Source organism: Gastrolobium bilobum, unplaced genomic scaffold (genome assembly GCF_033153095.1).
Source record: "Gastrolobium bilobum isolate Gb01-03AN ecotype WA unplaced genomic scaffold, APGP_CSIRO_Gbil_v1 utg4364, whole genome shotgun sequence".
NCBI lineage: Eukaryota > Viridiplantae > Streptophyta > Magnoliopsida > Fabales > Fabaceae > Gastrolobium > Gastrolobium bilobum.
The window spans coordinates 624,594-642,483 of record NW_026898973.1 but is presented as its reverse complement, the minus strand read 5'-3'; the positions used below and the strand labels follow the sequence as shown (position 1 = coordinate 642,483).

Sequence of the window (17,890 nt, the reverse complement as noted above, 5' to 3'; positions counted from 1 at the left end):
TTTATGAATATGAGTAAAAAAAAACACGCTTGGTCGTACTATGAGAAATTAATTTCTCATCTAGAGTTCTCTAAGAAAAAAAAAAAAGTCAACACATACACTAACGCGGCGTTAAAATTGGTTATTATTCTTTTGACAGAGACGGATATCTGTTTGTTCCTTGATTCATTGTAATTGTTATCCTCGATTTATATTATATAATCCTTTCATGGCAAAAGGAAATGAACATGTCTACTTTGGTGTCATTAAGAAAAGTAGTGAGTCATTCATTCCATAAATTTTTTTGGTCGTACTCTATTACTTCTCATGGAACCGTGTATATTTCAAAGTAAAACACTGACTGAGATCTATTGGCTTTTGATAGAGACTTTCTTCTCTAGTTAATTAATATATCATCTTCCAATGAAGTAGAAGCAAAATCTATTTTTTTAATTTTTTTTTTTCCACATAGTTTGGTCGGAAATACTAGTCCCTATAGGTGGTTATTATAGCACATTTCACTCCAAAACTTTAAGTTAATGAATTTATGAATTTTTTTACTTTTATTTTTATTGGTAAGCATGAATTTGTTTACTTTAAAGGTAAGTCACTTGGTTGATTTTTATCCGATGTCTGACTTCACTTACACATGAAGTTCAAACATGTAATTACTATGGACATGGCAATCAAACATTGTGGCGTTTGCGTGAGGAAAGTTGTGGTTTGTACAGGTATATATGTTAGGATTTTTAGGTGAAATCTATTTATGAAAAATAGATTATATTAGGGTGATGCAATTGAAGGATTATCCCAAGCTTCAAAAGCTAGTAATAGGATTGGCCATGGCTAGGAGTGTTATCACCTATTAGAGGAAAATGAATCAATTATGTGGTTTGCAATTTTTGTTGCAAGTAGCAAGGAAGCTAGGCATAACTAGAAACAACATCTCATGGGGAAGAAAGGCAATGCCATAGCTTACCAAAAGTGTCCCCAATAAGTTAGAGAAGAATTATTGGCACATTTTAGAGGTAATTAAAAGAAGGTAGACAATACTGAAATAGCAATTGAAAATGTGAGGGTTCTTGACCTTGAAAATTTGGATTTTGGTAAGAGTGAAGAAGGGTTAAGAGATGATATATCAACTACCTACTGGAGGAAGAAAGACTACCATGAAAGGGCCATTGGATTTGTATAGCCAAAAATTTCAAACTGTTATTGATAAGTTAAACTAGCATAAAGGAGGCATGTAACAAATTAAGAAGCATGGTTTAGAATGAATCAATATGTAGCTCGTTGGGTGTACCAAGTATTGGAATTCCATTTAACGCTGTCAACTACAAAAGTTTTCACCGTATGATTGAAGCCATTGGAATCTATGGTTCAAAATTTGAAGCCAATAGCTTTTCAAAAGATGAGTTACACATCTACTTAAGTACACTGAAAATTTTCAAAGGTCATGACTCATGAGGAGGAATGGGAAATCCATGATTGCTTTATATGTCAGATGCATGTACTGAAACCTTTTTTTTTTTTTTTTGCTTAAATATGTTTTTCAAACTTCCAATCTTCAATATCACAATTAAGTATCCTTGGTCGTGTAAAATTTACATAGTAGGAACATCAAAACTTCACTTTAAATTAAAATCAATATACAAGTAAAATATACAAAATCATGTGTTTTGGACCGGTTGGATGGCCCTGCGGACTAGCTCTTCACTGCTCGATAATATCACAATCACTTAACACATGGAACAGATGACTCCCTTATATATATGTTCCTTCACATTTTCTACGCATGCATAGGGATCACGCAATCTCACACGATAATGGGGCCCACAAGGCCAAAACGGTTATGTCATTACACTTTTCATATTTGGGGAATCTCATTCACCCTATAAATAGAGGTTTCAGTCTCATCAAACGAATCATCTTCTCCATTGCACAAATTTGTTGTTACTCAAGCATAATCAAGCTCAAACACCTCCCTTCATCCTCAGCTAGCTGAAGCTAGTACGGTGACTCTCAAGAGTTTTGATTTATACACGTCCTCCTCTATCATTATCAAATCAACATAATTCATTCTCACGAAAAATAGATCTCGATTCTCACTTTGACTAACTCACCTTGAAACCTACCAAAACCCATGAAAGAACCCATCAAATCACTGGCGGACCGGTGTTGTTGCATGTGTCTGCACATGCAGACACAAAAATTTGAATTTTTTTTTAAAGGGGTGAGTGATTTAGGCTAAGTAAAAAAAAAATATTAAGAAGATTGAAAAAAAAGAGAGTAAAAATAGGCCCAAGCCCAACCCAACCAACCCATATAATTAAAAGCTTAAAGCTTAAACCTTACCCCATTGCTTTATCTCTTCTTATTTTTAACATAAACCTTATTAGCTCCAAACTTTAATAGACATCAATGATTTCTAAAATTCAATCTTCATCAAGTGGAGGAGAATCGCATGAGATTTTTCACATTTTTGTGTGAAACAAAAGTAGTCAACTTTGGATCAAATAGACATCGATAGAGGTTGATTTTTGATCAATTAACCCCTACAATTAATATATTTAAAATTTTCTTTAATTTTTTTTTTCGAGAATGCTGCCTCCAAACCCCCACTTTAAGTGTGCACACATAATTTTTTTTTCTGGGTCTGCTACTGCATCAAACCATAGGGGTTTGAGTGTTACTTTGACTTCGTATGTTGAATCTAAGCTTATTCAAGCTTCCTCCCTCTCTCTCTCTCTCTCTCTCTCTCTCTCTCTCTCTCTCTCCCGGTTCTCTATACACTCTTTAGGTGCAGGAAAAAAAAAGTTACTAGTGACAATTCTTATATTTCTCGTTATTCTTATGGCTTCTTACGACTTTGTATAGTCTCTTTAGAATGCAGTGTTTCTCTTATACATTATATATAAACCACTCAACTGTGCGTGAAGTCTTCTCGAGGATTAATTTAAGTTCATGTTACTGATTTATATACTTTATTTTTCACATTTATATGATTATTATTATATTCAATAGTGTATGCATTTCATTTGATTACTCTAACTAAATTTTTATTAAGTTGAAGAACACTACAATATTGAATATAATAATAATAATCATTATTGCATAAAGGGATTACAAAATTGGTTCTCCTCCTATAGAAAACTTGAGCTTTTTGGATAATTGCATGACCTCTCATTGCGAATAGGGATCAAAATCAATATGTTTGTTAACTCTCTTCTTATCACGTGTGATTCTCATTTCTCAACCTATAAAAATATTGCACAAAAATAACAATATCAGTATCAAATAAATTTATACGACTCTGTAACAAAATAAAATATAATAAATGCATGAAAACATTAAATACAAGAATAAAAGGGTATTTTTCATACTCAAGTTGATAAATACTGTATTCAAAAGCAGCGCCGCACGAATTGAATGGAACGGAGCTATGTTTACACTATACACCGCATTAGGCATCACACAAAAGGCAATACGCGTAAAAAACCGTGTCAGTAATGAAAGTGCAAAAGCTCTAACTTCAACATGAATATCAACATCAACGGTGCACTACTTTTAATGCAACAGGTGGCCCCAAACCTATCTTTTGTTGCTAAAAAACAATATGGGCCCCACGTGCCACGATCAGCAGGTCACGTGCCTAGCCCTCCGACACTCGCCCATGTTTTTTTAATGATTTACGACTACGAGTGACATACCCACCACCACCACTATAATTAGAAAATGACTTTAATCAATAAAAAAATATGAGTTTAAAAAAATAAAGAATCCATTCGCACTGTACATAAAAAAAACAGTGATCAAAATACCATTCGAATTTTTTATCCAAATATTACACGAACACTATTTTTTATCAGGATGTCACGTGTTATAATTTGTTACAAGTGATAGCAAATTTTGTGGTCAATGATTTCATGACACGTGGTCATGTTACAGACCAAATTTGTTACCACTTATAGCGAATTATGACGCGGTAACTTTTTCTTGCGAAAGTGTTCTATGTGTCATAAATTTATTGACGAATATAATTTGCTACCAGTCGTAGCGAATTATGCTTACATAACAGTATGATAAAAAATACTCTTACATTTGAATAAACTTTATTCCCATAAAAATTCTAAGTTGGGCTCACCCAAAATAAAAAAAATATATATATATTATAAGTTGGTGCTAACAAACAAAGTAAGTATACAAAAGTATCACAAAAGCATCACATCAACGTACTCCCTCGTTTCCCGCTTACATATAAAAAATATAAAAGAATTCATCTCAGTTATGCGCGCAAAAATACTTTCTTAGTAAAATATAAAAATACTTTCACGCAAAAATACAAAGAGTGACGTTATACGCATAATTAATGGTGAATTGACGAATAAAAAGAAAAGAAAGATAAAAATAAAACAAATAATGATCAAAGTCGTATATATCATACGAAAAAATTGTGTATTCCAACTAAGAACTTATCACATATTAAAAAAAATTAGCTTGTGTTACTGGTAAAATTTATTGCGTGTGATTATGAGATGTTCATATTGAATCATTAAAACTACAAAATAGCTCTTTCTCTTCGAATATGATGTGTATGCTCTTCATTGAGCCTATTGGCATATATCTTCGTTACTAATAAAAATTAGTAGATTTCTCAAATTTAATCTCACACAGACTTACACTTTGCACACCATTGCAATGTACGGATATTCAGTTTGGGACCTAATCTTGATATAATGATAGTATTTTACTAAATCACTTATCTGCAATGTTGGACCAACGTAATCACTCTTGAGAGTATTTTGCTAAATTAAGATTTTTTTTATTCACTAAAATGTTGGTATTATCAAACAAACAAGTTTCCAAAAGAATCCCATCAATTTGCTATCCTGTTTCTGTTCTGACAAAGAAAGAAATGCCTCTGTTTTATTGTAGCGGTGAACCCAAATTTTTTTTATAATAGGAAACGAAAATGAAAATTTAAAATTATAAGTATTATTAAGACTAATAAAAAATATTAACTATTATAAATATTTTTAAAGAAGGGTAAATGATTAATACTAATAACTTATTATTATTAAAAAATATTATTTTATACATAAAATAAAATTTAGGAAGGGGAGCCGGCAATACTCCCCCCTCTGTTATATTGGTTCTCTCATTCACTTGGAAGTTGGAATACGTTGGACTTAATTAGATATGTATACAAATCCATATTATTTTGAATGGGTAATATACATATATATACACAGATTATTACGTTAGGAAGCGTTTAGTAGAGGAGAATTTTCTTTTTTGAAAATATTAATTTTTAAAAATTTAACTTTTACATCTAATTTACGGTAATATTCAAAAATTTAAAATTTAAAAAAATTTAATTTTTCGAGAATTTTAAAAAAAGTCACGTACCAAACTGTCCTTATAAACGATTGAGTCAAAACTGAGCGGGAGTAGTATTATATAAAAAGTATCAGTTTAAGTTTAAAAGTCTTATAATTTATTATATATTTTTTAAAAATAAATATAAATAATTATATGACATCATCAAGCTGAACCAACTCAAAGAGTAACTCAAACCCAACTTACTAAGTCAAATTTTCGTAATTCCAATTCAATGCAATTGGCTTCCGTTCACAACATGTCTTTAATATCCTTTCTTCCTACTGTTTTTGAAAACTGAAATTTTTTTAGGTACAGAAATTTTTGCTTTATATTAAGTATCGGTTTCATATCAGAGTCAAAATGAGGTGAGAGTAACAATAAACTACACTAATATAAATTAGAGTAAAAAAAAATAGAAACAAAAAAAATGAAAAATGTGAATGACCCCACATCCACACAACCGATCAGTGCAACCACAAACATCAGGGTTGATTTCTAGTGTGTCAGTTAAGGAAATTGATGACTTTTGCAAGATAAAGTTCACTGTGAGTGGAGCTCAAAATAGTCAAGAAAAAAAAAAGTTGTGGAAACAGAAAAAGCAAATGAAAAAGAAAATATAAAAATAAGAAAAGAAAAGCAGAAAAGACAAATGGAAGCAAACTAGAAACACAGAACACAAACAATTTGCTAAAGCTATGGCCTATGGCAATGCTTTACTTTACTTAACTGAGTGGTATTATTAATCACAATGAGAAAGTTAATTAAACTACTTTTAATTAAATCAAACCCGCCTTTTTAGTTTTCCTTCTCTATTAGTCTTCATCACTACCCCACCCCATGTGGACTCTAATCCCTTCCTTCCTTCCTTCTCCTTTCATGTTTCTCTTTTTTCCTATAAATCATCCAAAGTTCCTCTCTTTAGCTATAATACAATACAATCCTAATACATACCTTTGTTTAACTGATTCTAACACAAGTACCATGCTTGTTCTGTCCTTGTGTTGGTTTGTTTTGTTGTTTTAAGAATTGGGTTGGAGTGAGAATCCAAAATGATGGGGTGTTCTCCTTTAAGATGACCGGTGAATTTTCTTACAGGGAACCAGCAATGAAGGGTGTCTCTTTGTTCTTTTTCATCTTCTCCATAGTTGTGTCTCTTGGTTCAATTTCAGCTTTATCTCCAACAGGGTCGACCAGACATACGATGAAGTTTATCCTAGGTTCGTGCCTCTTGCAGGTGTCTTTGCTGCTTTGGTTATTGTGAACGTGCGTCACATTGATGATCATTGTGATGGGGTTGGTTGTAGGGTCTTGTTTTCTCACAGTTTTTTTGGTTTCTTAGAAAGCTAAGGAATTGGAAGAAAACATAAAATGAAAAATGTGTCAACTTTATGATTCATTTCATATGGGTTTCTGTTAATTGGCTCACATGAGCTGAATTAAGCTCAAATTGAGAATTTTGTGGCTAAATGGTTATGTTGAGTCTCAGAAATTGCAAAACTATTTGACGCCTTATATGTTGGTGCATATTTTCAGAGCAACCAAACAAGGCTGATTCTTCTTTCCATAACGAATAATGCTTTTATGGACGTAATTTATGTAATTGGATTATGCGATTTTGGAATTGTCTGTTTTGTGCAATTTATAATACTGTTCCTACCCCGTTCGTTTGTTTTCAGGAGAAGTGAATTTGGGTCCATGGAAGAATAAAGTCACACAAGTTGCTCTAGCTCCAGCTCCTGAAACTCATTCTCCTAAGGGTACTCTTGTGCTGGCTGCAAACAGGACGAATAGGCCTGACATTCTACGGCGATTTCGACATTACCGAGGTGGTTGGGACATTGCAAATCGACATTATTGGGCCGTGAGTACAATGAATCCTTTGCATCATGTTCTGAAATGACTGATTTATTATGTATGTCTTTATTGCTAATTCGATATTTATATGTGATCTTCTTGTATGTTGCTTTGCATATCTTAGTGAGCACTCCGGATTTTTCGTATGTTGGGTTGAAATGGAGAAGATTCTGATTGAACATATTTTTTTTTTTCTGTTGTTTTTATGATAGAAGGGTACATGTAATAATTGAGCAAAAGAAAAGGGGTGGGGAGTTGTGACTTTGTGCATCATTAAACATGTTTCTGTTGGTGATCGGTTGTTGTTGAATCTGATCTCCCTTTATAGTTGTCCAAAGTGCTTGATGGGTGGCTCTTCCATGTTTTGTGGTGGAACAACATGTGGTGGTTCACCTATATGAACCCGACTCTCAAGTCAGTAAAAGCAAAGGGTGGAGTAATTTAAAAGCTTTACCTAAGGGCATAAGCCTGGTATACATAGGCGGTTGTGGAGAATTTTCTAAAGGGCGTGTATGGTGCAATATGGTTAGTGTAGATGATCATATTGCGAATTGTGAGGGACAATCACACAATGGGACGTTGTTGTATGGAGAGGAGGATATTGGTAATGTGGACGTTTTGTCGTGCCATGGAAGTGTGCCATATAAAGGGCCCAAACCAAGCTTCCAGAACATTTATAATTAGGCAATGTTAATTTTACTCACTTTTTGAGATTGTAATAAATAAGGTGAATCTCAAAGCTTAAGTGGTTGGAAGAATGGCTAATTTTTACTTTAATCTCAGTATGGTTCAACATGTCACACTTGTATAGCTCTTTGCACATTACAGTCATAGCCGCTTGCAATTTGATTGCATTTGCTTTTTCTCCATAAATTATTTATATTAAGTTTGGCTTCTATTGATCTGTTACTTTGTGGTTTTTCTTTCAGCGGATTCCTTTTTCCCCTCTTGCTCCAATTAAATTTTGGTATTCACTTCAATTCAATTAATCAATTTTTAACCATTATATGTGCAGTCCGTTGGATTCACTGGTGGGGCCGGTTTCATCCTTGCTTTCCTATGGCTTATTTCATTTGGCTTGGCACTTGTGATTCATCTATGCTGTGGATGGGGTATTAACATCAAGGATGAAGGATCAAATCATTCGCAAAGAATTTGTCTTACACTGCTTTTGCTATTCACCTGTGTTGCAGCGTAATTCTCTGAACGTTGTTTTATTGTCCCTTTGTTAACTTCTTCAGTGTGCTTTATTTCCATATGCTCCCCTTCCTTTTTTCTTTTAATCATAAATATATAAAGTTGGTTGTTTAATCATCTATACTCATGATTAGTTGCCAAATAGTCTTTGCTATTGTAATTCTTTCTCATAAACATATAATGAGTGTTTCTCATATGATTTCATGAATAAATACGACTGTTAATGATAGTTTGGTTATGACAGCATTTAATTGCTATGAAATTTTAAGAATCGTTTTTTTTTTTTTTTTTTTTTTTTGGTACAAGCTAAAGTGATTGCTCTGCATATACCATTAGCTCAAATTTTCATTTATCATAAATTTACCTTTGTGTTAGTTTGTGTGCTGTACGGCTGTACATAACATTGTTTGGAGCACGAAAGCATGGTTAATGGAAAAAGAAATATAAATAAGAAATCTGGAGCCTAGAACTATCTGGTTTTACTTGTCTCATCTAGTTATCCTGCATTTAGCCTGAAATTTTTTAAGTCGAAACTTCAAAGAGATCCATTTTCAAATTCGAATCCCCTTTCAATGTCAGCTGTGCTTGTGGAGTATTGATCAAGTGATGGTCCAAAACCAGAACTTAAAATGATGTTTGACTTTGATTATTTTTATTATTATTCCAAAATTGATGCATTCAACCTGTCCTGTTAAATCTTGCCCAGTTAACATTTTCCATTCTCTTAATCACACAGGACTGGAAGTATCCTTCTTTCAGTTGGGCAGGATAAGTTCCATGGTGAGGCCTTGAATACCCTCCATTATGTTGTCAATCAGTCAGATTATACAGTGCAGACTCTAAGAAATGTCACAGAATATCTATCACTTGCCAAATCTATCAATGTTGCAGAGATGCTTCTTCCATCTGATATCATGGATGATATTGACAATTTGAATATGGATCTAAATACTGCAGCAGATACGCTTTCTGAGCAGACAAACGAAAATTCTGTTAAAATACGAAAAGTGTTTAATGCTGTGTATGCAATCATAAACTTCACTGTTCAATCTAAAAGTTCATATTGGCATCTAAGTAATGCTAAACTGCTTTCATTTTCCAGGCATCTAGCTTTGATTGTGATGGCAGCAGTGATGCTTCTCCTGGCTCTAATTGGGCTAAGTATGCATTGATGATAACATCTTAAATACTTTGAGCTGATTTTATGATTATATTCTTGAATTCTTGCTCATAATTTACTAATATATTTTTTGCAGTCCTGTCTATCTGTGGACATCAACATGCAATCCTCATGTAAGTTATGTTTGCTTATCGTGTGTTGATATTACCTTTGCTTATTGTGATACTGTCTCAAGGATCCTTTTCAAGTTTTAATATTTGATTTCAAAATGTTATTGCAGATTTGTTATCAGTGGATGGTTACTGGTTGCAACCACATTCCTTCTCTGTGGAGTGTTCATGATTCTTAATAAGTAAGTCATTGGATATTTTTCTATGATTTCATTGTAACCAGCTCTTGAAGGAGGAACAATACCCTTTCTAAACTGCCTCCAGGACTTAATTTACCCTTGAAATCCAATTATCTATATATTCTGGAAATTTTCAGTTTTCTGTTCCTCACTAACAACCAAATGGACCTGACATGATTAGATTATTTCGATTACAGTGCAATTTCTGACACCTGTATGGCTATGGGAGAATGGGTGGAGAATCCACAAGCAGAATCTGCTCTTAGCAATATCCTTCCATGTGTTGATCAGAGAACCACAAACAAGACACTCTTTCAGAGTAAACAAGTGGTTACCAATATTGTCAGTGTTGTCAATAGGTTCGTCTACAATACTGCAGATGCAAATCCAACAAAAGGTAGTGAGAATTATTACAATCAGTCTGGACCTGCAATGCCACCTTTGTGCTATCCCTTTGACTCTGAGTTTCGAGACCGGCAGTGTACGGATCAAGAAGTTTCCTCTACCAATGCTTCATCGGTATGCTTTTCTTTTGGTATCTCTTTTTCTCCATCGTTTGGATTGTTGGTTGAATACCTTATAGCGGGAAGATTAGACTCCCATGAACTTACGTGTGTAGATCAATCACTTGTTTAATGAAAATTGATCTACACAACTGTTGGGCTTCCTCCTTCAATGCTAAGCCCAAGCCCATTTGAGGGGTTTCTTAAAAACCCTAACTCTAATTTCCACCTCCTCTATATATACTCATTAGTTGTGGGTGGAGGCCAGGGTCATATGAGAGAATTTTATTTGACAGATATTTGAGAGAAAATTGTTTGAGCAAAGCTTTATGCTTTGCATTTGAGAGATCTCTAGAGAGAGTTTGAGTGAAACATCTCTAGGGTAGTTTGATTATCACCATTGTTGGAGATCTTGAGTTGACCACCACATTGGTGTATTCTGATTATTTTGTAACCATTATTTCATAGTGGATTTTTTATCTGGACTAGGTCCCGTGGGTTTTTACTTCTTCATTGAAGAAGGTTTTTCCAAGTTAAATCTGGTTGTGTTCTTCTTCTCTCTCTTTCCTGTTTTATGATTTTTCGTTTTGATATTTCCGCTGCGCTACCCGACCTGGTGAAGTTCAGGACGAGGTATTGTCGAGATCCAAGACCAGGATCTTGTTGATTGACTTCCGCACAAAGGCCCCTGAGCCGATTTGAGGGAACCGAGTTCCCAACAGTGGTATCAGAGCCCGAGTTCGACGGGTTCTAAGGGAGACGAGATGGAGACCAGTGGCATAACCAATGATGGAGACATGTTCAAGTTGACCGCAGACAACTTCACTTATTGGAGACCGATGATGGAAGATCATCTCTACTGCAAAGATCTACATGAGCCCATTACCCTTGATGAGAGACCGGCAGGCAAGACCGATAAGGAGTGGGAGATCCTGAGTCGGAAGGCGGTAGCCACGATCAGGAAATATATTGATAAAAACCTCTTTGAGCACGTGTCCGAATTCACGAACGCGTATGAGTTGTGGACGAAGCTGGAGTCCATGATTCAGAAGAAGACTCCCAGGAATAAAGGATACCTGGTTCGCCGACTTGTGAAGCTTGAATACAAGGGCTGCATGAGCATGATTGAACACCTCAACACCTATAAAAGTATTGTGAATCAGCTGTCAAAAGCTGAAATGAAAATTGATAATGAGATGCAGGCTTTGCTGCTGTTGAGCTCGCTGCCAGAAAGCTGAGATACTCTAGTGGTGACTTTGAGTAATTCAGCTCCAGAAGGAAAGTTGAAGATGGATGTCGTGACAGACAGCCTCCTGAGCGAAGAAGTCAGGAGAAGAGAACGAGGTGTTTCAAGCACGTCTGAGGCTACGTTGCTGAGAACAAAGGAAAATCCGACTCCCGGGGTAGAAGCAAAAGTCGGGGTCGAGATCGTGACAGAAGAAGAAAGTCCAGAGGTCGGTTAAAGCCGAAATATGAGTTGAAGTGCTTTTACTGTGGAAAGACAGACCATAAGAAACCAGTCTGCTGGACCCTGCAGAATGATGAGAAGAACGGCTCTGTGAAGCCGGATCAAATTATTCCCAAGAAGAGGGAAGACAAGAGCACCACTGCGGTGGCTGCCAACCCGGATGCCGAGATATTCCTCCTTGGCGAGGATAATTATTTGAATGTTGCATATGATGACTGCACCTGGATTGTTGACTCTGGTGCTTCCTTCCACGTTACTCCACACAAAGGTTTTTTCTCCTCTTACCGAGGTGGTGATTTTGGAGTCGTGAAGATGGGAAATCAAGTGACCAGCAAGATTGTTGGTGTCGGTGATGTAGCTCTAACCACGGATGTCGGATGCCGACTTGTGTTGAAAGATGTAAGGCATGTTCCTGACATGCGTTTGAACCTAATCTCGGTAGGCAAACTTGATAATGCCGGGTTTGTGAACTACTTCGGTAATGTTAGATGGAAGCTGGCCAAGGGAAACTTGGTCGTGGCCCGAGGTAAGAAGGAAGACTCCTTATACGTGATGTAAGGAAAGATCAATGGCGGAGAAGCCAATTCTGTTCGAGATGAACCTAGCTTGGAGCTATGGCACAAGCGCCTCGGCCACATGAGCGAGAAAGGGCTCCAAATCCTAAACAAAAAGGGATTACTGACCGGGTTGAAAGGTCAAGCGTTGGAGAGTTGCACGCACTGCCTAGCTGGAAAGCAGCACCGGGTTTCTTTTATGAGACCGGATCAACCAAGACGCCGCAAGTATATTCTTGACATCGTCCATACTGATGTCTGCTCCATGTCGGAAAGATCCCTTGGAGGAGCTCAGTACTTTGTTTCATTCATTGATGACCATTCCCGCAAAGTGTGGGTATATTTGTTGAAGTCTAAAGACCAGGTACTCCAATCCTTTCAAGAATTTCATGCTATGGTTGAAAGGGAGACTGGCAAGAAATTGAAGGTGGTCCGATCTGATAATGGTGGTGAGTATTGCGGCCCATTTGATGCATAATGCAGAGCGGCCGGGATTCGACTTGAGAAGACGCCTCCCAAGACACCTCAGCTGAATGGACTGGCTGAGAGGATGAACATAACTATTAAAGAGAAGGTACGAAGCATGTTATCCAATGCCGGGTTATCGAAATCATTCTGGGGAGAAGCCGTCAAAACAGCTGTTGACTTGATCAACCTCTCACCATCACAGCCACTTGAAGGAGAAATTCTAGAAGAAATCTGGACAGGTCGGAAAGCGGCCTATAATCAATTGAAGGTGTTTGGATGCCGAGCTTTCGTGCATATCCCTAAAGATGAAAGGGATAAACTTGATGCGAAGACAAAAGAATGCATCTATCTTGGTTCGCCGAGATGTGAGTTCGGGTTCCGACTTTGGGATCCAATCAATAAGAAGATCGTGAGAAGCCGAGATGTGATATTTCATGACATCTCGAAGCCCAAAGTTCGAGTTACTGTCAAACGAGAAGAACCCATCCCTCCTGTCCGAGCTGAAGCAGGGGGAGAAAATCAAGAAAATGAAGAAATTGATGACCAGCAACAAGCTGAAGATGCCGAAGACATTGAGGTCCGAGTTGATGATGAGATCCAGGATGAGAATGATGAACCGGGTTCTCAAGCTGAAGAACAGCCGAGATATCCAACTCGAGAAAGAAGACCCTCTACAAGATACCCATCTGATGAATACACCGTTGTTGCTGAAGACGGTGAGCCTCAGAGTTATGATGAGGCTGTAACGAGCTCAGAGAAAGAAGAATGGAAAAAGGCAATGCAAGACGAGATGAAGTCTTTGCACGAGAATCAGACTTATGAGCTGACCGAGTTGCCAGAAGGAAAACGAGCTTTGAGAAACAAATGGGTCTACAAGATTAAGAATGAAGAGAACAGGCAAAAGCCGAGATACAAAGCCCGGATTGTAGTGAAAGGCTGCAATCAGAAGAAAGGAGTAGATTTTGAGGAGATATTTTCTCCTGTGATGAAAATGACCTCGGTCCGAACCGTGTTAGCCATGGCGGCTTCGATGGACCTCGAGGTAGAACAAATGGACGTGAAGACGGCATTTCTTCACGGTGATTTAGAAGAAGAAATATATATGGAACAACCCGAAGGGTTCCGAGCTCCAGACCAAGAAGACTTGGTATGTCGGTTGAAGAAGAGCCTCTATGGCTTGAAGCAAGCACCTCGGCAGTGGTACAAGAAGTTTGAATCATTCATGACTGATCATAAGTTTGAGAAGACAGAAGCCGACCACTGCGTATTTGTAAAGAGGTATGAGGCCGGAGATTTTTTAATCTTGTTGTTATATGTTGACGACATGCTTATTGTAGGGAAAGACAAATCGAGGATAGCCGCCCTGAAAAAGGCGTTGAGCTCCTCCTTCGCAATGAAGGACCTCGGTCCTGCAAAGCAGATTCTCGGAATCAAGATCATCCGAGATAGACAGAAGAAGCTACTGTGGCTGAGTCAAGAGAAATATATTGAGAAGATTTTGAAGAGATTCAGCATGGACAAAGCCAAAACAGTGAGCACCCCCTAGCCGGACACATAAAGCTGAACCAGAAGCAATGTCTGAGATCTGATGAAGATAAAGATGAGATGATGAAGGTCCCGTACCAATCTGTCGTCGGAAGCTTGATGTATGCAATGGTTTACACTAGACCTGACTTGGCGTATGCTGTTGGAATGGTAAGCCGGTATTTGTCAAACCCCGGCAAAGAGCACTGGGAAGCAGTGAAGTGGATCTTCAAGTACCTCCGAGGTACGACCGACTTATGTCTCCAATTTGGAGAAGGCAAAGCCGAGTTGCAAGGCTACTCGGATTCTGATTTAGGGGGAGACGCCGACTCGAGGAAGTCGACTACAGGATATTTGATGAGATTTGCCGGAGGAGCTGTCTCTTGGCAATCAAGACTTTAGAAATGTGTTGCATTATCGACAACTGAGGCTGAGTACATTGTCGCTACTGAGGCAAGCAAAAAGATGCTGTGGATGAAGAAGTTCCTCATGGAACTCGGCCATGATCAAGACAAGTACGAGCTGGGTTGTGACAATCAAAGCGCAATCCATCTTGCAAAGAATTTAACCTATCACTCCCGCACTAAGCATATTGATGTGAGGTATCACTGGATCCGGGATATGGTGGAAGGTGGAGAGCTCGAACTCGTCAAGGTGCACACTGACCAAAATTGGTCCGACATGATGACGAAGCCGGTTCCAGCAAGAAAATTTGAAGACTGCTGTGAAAGAGCCGGGTTGATGCTGAAGCCGACGCATTGAAGTCGGAGGGGGAAGATTTGTTGGGCTTCCTCCTTCAATGCTAAGCCCAAGCCCATTTGAGGGGTTTCCTAAAAACCCTAACCCTAATTTCCACCTCCTCTATATATACTCATTAGTTGTGGGTGGAGGCTAGGTCATATGAGAGAATTTTATTTGACAGATATTTGAGAGAAAATTGTTTGAGCAAAGCTTTATGCTTTGCATTTGAGAGATCTCTAGAGAGAGTTTGAGTGAAACATCTCTAGGGTAGTTTGATTATCACCATTGTTGGAGAGATTGAGTTAACCACCACATTGGTGTATTCTGATTATTTTGTAACCATTATTTCATAGTGGATTTTTGATCTGGACTAGGTCCCGTGGGTTTTTACTTCTTCATTGAAGAAGGTTTTTCCACGGTAAATCTGGTTGTGTTCTTCTTCTCTCTCTCTCTCCTGTTTTGTGATTTTTCGTTTTGATATTTCCGCTGCGCTACCCGACCTAGTGAAGTTCAGGCCGAGGTATTTCCGAGATCCGAGATCAGGATCTTGTTGATTGACTTCCGCACAAAGGCCCCTGAGCCGATTTGAGGAACCGAGTTCCCAACAACAACTATATTTTGTGGGAAGTTAAAAATTATTTTGAAAACTCGTTTCTCTATAATTTTTAAATAGATGTTGGTTAGTGTTAGTCCAAATATACCCTTGTACCACTGGAATTGGCTTTAAGTTTCTTAACCCTTTTGATGGTTGAAATGTTCTACCTAGGCTTATTGGTGTTTCTGTAGCTGCATATGATTGACTGACACATAATACTAAATGGCTAAACTGCAAATGTGTTAGATAATTATAACCATTCTGATATGTTGCAAGTCATGGAACTAATGTAAGCTATTAACAGGAAGTGGGATGAATTTTTTTGATTTTATTTTTATTTTTGTTACTGCCAATGATATATATACAAGTAATTCATGAAAACCATTGTTTAAAAATTTCAGGTTTGGAAGAAGTATGAATGTGAGTTGTCTAAATATGGTATTTGCGCCAGTGTTGGCAGGGTGACCCCAATGATATACTCTGAGTTAGTAGCTGCAGTTAATGAAAGCTATGCATTAGAACATTACACTCCACTTTTACTTAGCCTTCAGAATTGCAATTTTGTGAGGGATACATTCAAAGAAATCGTTTCAAGTTACTGTCCTCCATTAAACCATTATCTTAAGGTTATCAATGCAGGACTCGGCCTCATTTCTGTTGGTGTCTTGCTATGTCTTGTTCTCTGGATACTCTATGCAAACCGCCCCCAAAGGGAGGAAGTGTTTGTGAAGCTCAACTTCGCTGAAAAACTAAAGAACGGATTTAACAAGAACTTCAACAACAGAAATTCGCCTTTGCCAAATGCAGCTAGTGAAGTATAGATTGTTCAATATAAAACTAGTTGTTTAAAACAGAAGTGAAATAATAGTGATTTACTTTACCCTATGGTAGGGAAAAAAGAAGAAAAAACCAAGGTAAAGCGAAGCTACACCTTGAGTTAGAAGATTATAGTCAAACCTAATGTACTATATGCAGTTATTCGTACAAAGAAAAATCAATTCAATTTGTTGAGCTTGCGTAAGCATGACTTACAAATGGTTGCTTCTTGGAAGAACAAGAAAGAGAAAGTGTTCATATTGATCTTCTGCATAATCACGGTAAACACAAACATCTAATTTTTCACCTTTCGTGCAAAATAACCCCAAGTCTTTATTTTGTTGCAAATAACAAGAATGATATTGACAGCTAACAAATGCATTTTTATTGGATTATCTACTAGCCAAACTTATACAAAATGTTATTATGCCTGGTCTTGTTGCTGTTGAATACATCAAACTGTCCATGACTTTCTTGTTCAATGTGTTGTTCACTTTCTCCACTTTATGATCTTTGCTTAGCTTCAAACCCAACTCAGTTTGAGTGCTTATAGAATTACAATCCTCCAGTTGAATTTTATCTAAAATTTCTTGCACGGATCACTTTTTAGAAAATAAAAATCTCGTTAGCAAATTGCACGCCTTTTATGCCATGAAATTAATTCATCATGCAAAGATCAAACATTTCAAATTCAACCATCATTGATTTTTTTAATTCTTCAAACATGACATCACTATTACTAGTAAATATAAGATCATTGAGCATATAAACAAACAACGAGCATTTTTCTTTCCTCTCCAGCTTTAGTGAAAAGTGTATGCTAAGGTGGACATTGTTTTTTTTTTGGACAGATTTCAATTGGTTCATCGCTTCGCGACTAGTCCGATTTGAGACGGGTCCTGCAATTAAAGTTTTAAACTCCTTTCAAATATGGTACTGGAGAAACTGATTGTAAAAGAAAATAAGCTTCAATGCTACAATACCAAGCCCCATGGAGCTTGTTTTAGTCGATAGAGGGTTTTCTTAAGTATGTACACTTTATACTCATTTTTAATCTAGTTAAACATAACCATGGAGTTGTTCTACAAGTATTTGTTTCGCCAAGTATCCATAAAACAATACTAATTTGACATCTAACTAGAAGATATGCCAGTAATTCTAAAGTGCCCGTGCAATTACTAATCTAATTTTATCATGTGCTGCAACTGGAGCGAAATTTTTTCCATAATCCCATATTCAACCTATATCCCTTAACTACCAATCATGCCTTATCAACTTCACCATTTTCCTTTGGCTTTGTGTTGAATACCCACTTTATACCAATAATTTTGTGTATTTTT

At 36.9% G+C, this 17,890-nt stretch overlaps 1 protein-coding gene across 3 annotated transcripts; it reads left to right on the top strand.

The window, feature by feature from the left end:
- The first annotated feature begins 6,294 nt into the window (after positions 1–6,294).
- LOC133285961 (uncharacterized) lies at positions 6,295–17,553 on the top strand. Of its 3 annotated transcripts, XM_061483288.1 has the most exons (11): positions 6,295–6,578; positions 7,038–7,222; positions 8,231–8,409; positions 9,149–9,192; positions 9,304–9,433; positions 9,515–9,573; positions 9,669–9,705; positions 9,813–9,884; positions 10,079–10,400; positions 16,136–16,831; positions 17,402–17,553. In XM_061483288.1, the coding sequence occupies exons 1-10, from the start codon at positions 6,434–6,436 to the stop codon at positions 16,553–16,555; spliced, it is 1,593 nt and encodes a 530-aa protein (XP_061339272.1). In that variant the 5' UTR covers positions 6,295–6,433; the 3' UTR covers positions 16,556–16,831; positions 17,402–17,553. The 3 variants fall into 3 exon arrangements, with proteins under 3 accessions (XP_061339272.1, XP_061339269.1, XP_061339270.1); XM_061483285.1 differs by having other exon boundaries at positions 9,149–9,433; XM_061483286.1 differs by lacking the exon at positions 17,402–17,553 and having other exon boundaries at positions 9,149–9,433; positions 16,136–16,840.
- Positions 17,554–17,890: the final 337 nt, after the last annotated feature.

Excerpts from the sequence above, each read along its gene's own strand:
- LOC133285961 (XM_061483285.1), top strand. The coding sequence starts at position 6,434 with ATGACCGGTGAATTTTCTTACAGGGAACCAGCAATGAAGGGTGTCTCT. Across the intron at positions 6,579-7,037 it reads TACGATGAAGTTTATCCTAG|GAGAAGTGAATTTGGGTCCA; the intron begins GTTCGTGCCTCT and ends GTTTGTTTTCAG. Across the intron at positions 7,223-8,230 it reads CAAATCGACATTATTGGGCC|TCCGTTGGATTCACTGGTGG; the intron begins GTGAGTACAATG and ends TTATATGTGCAG.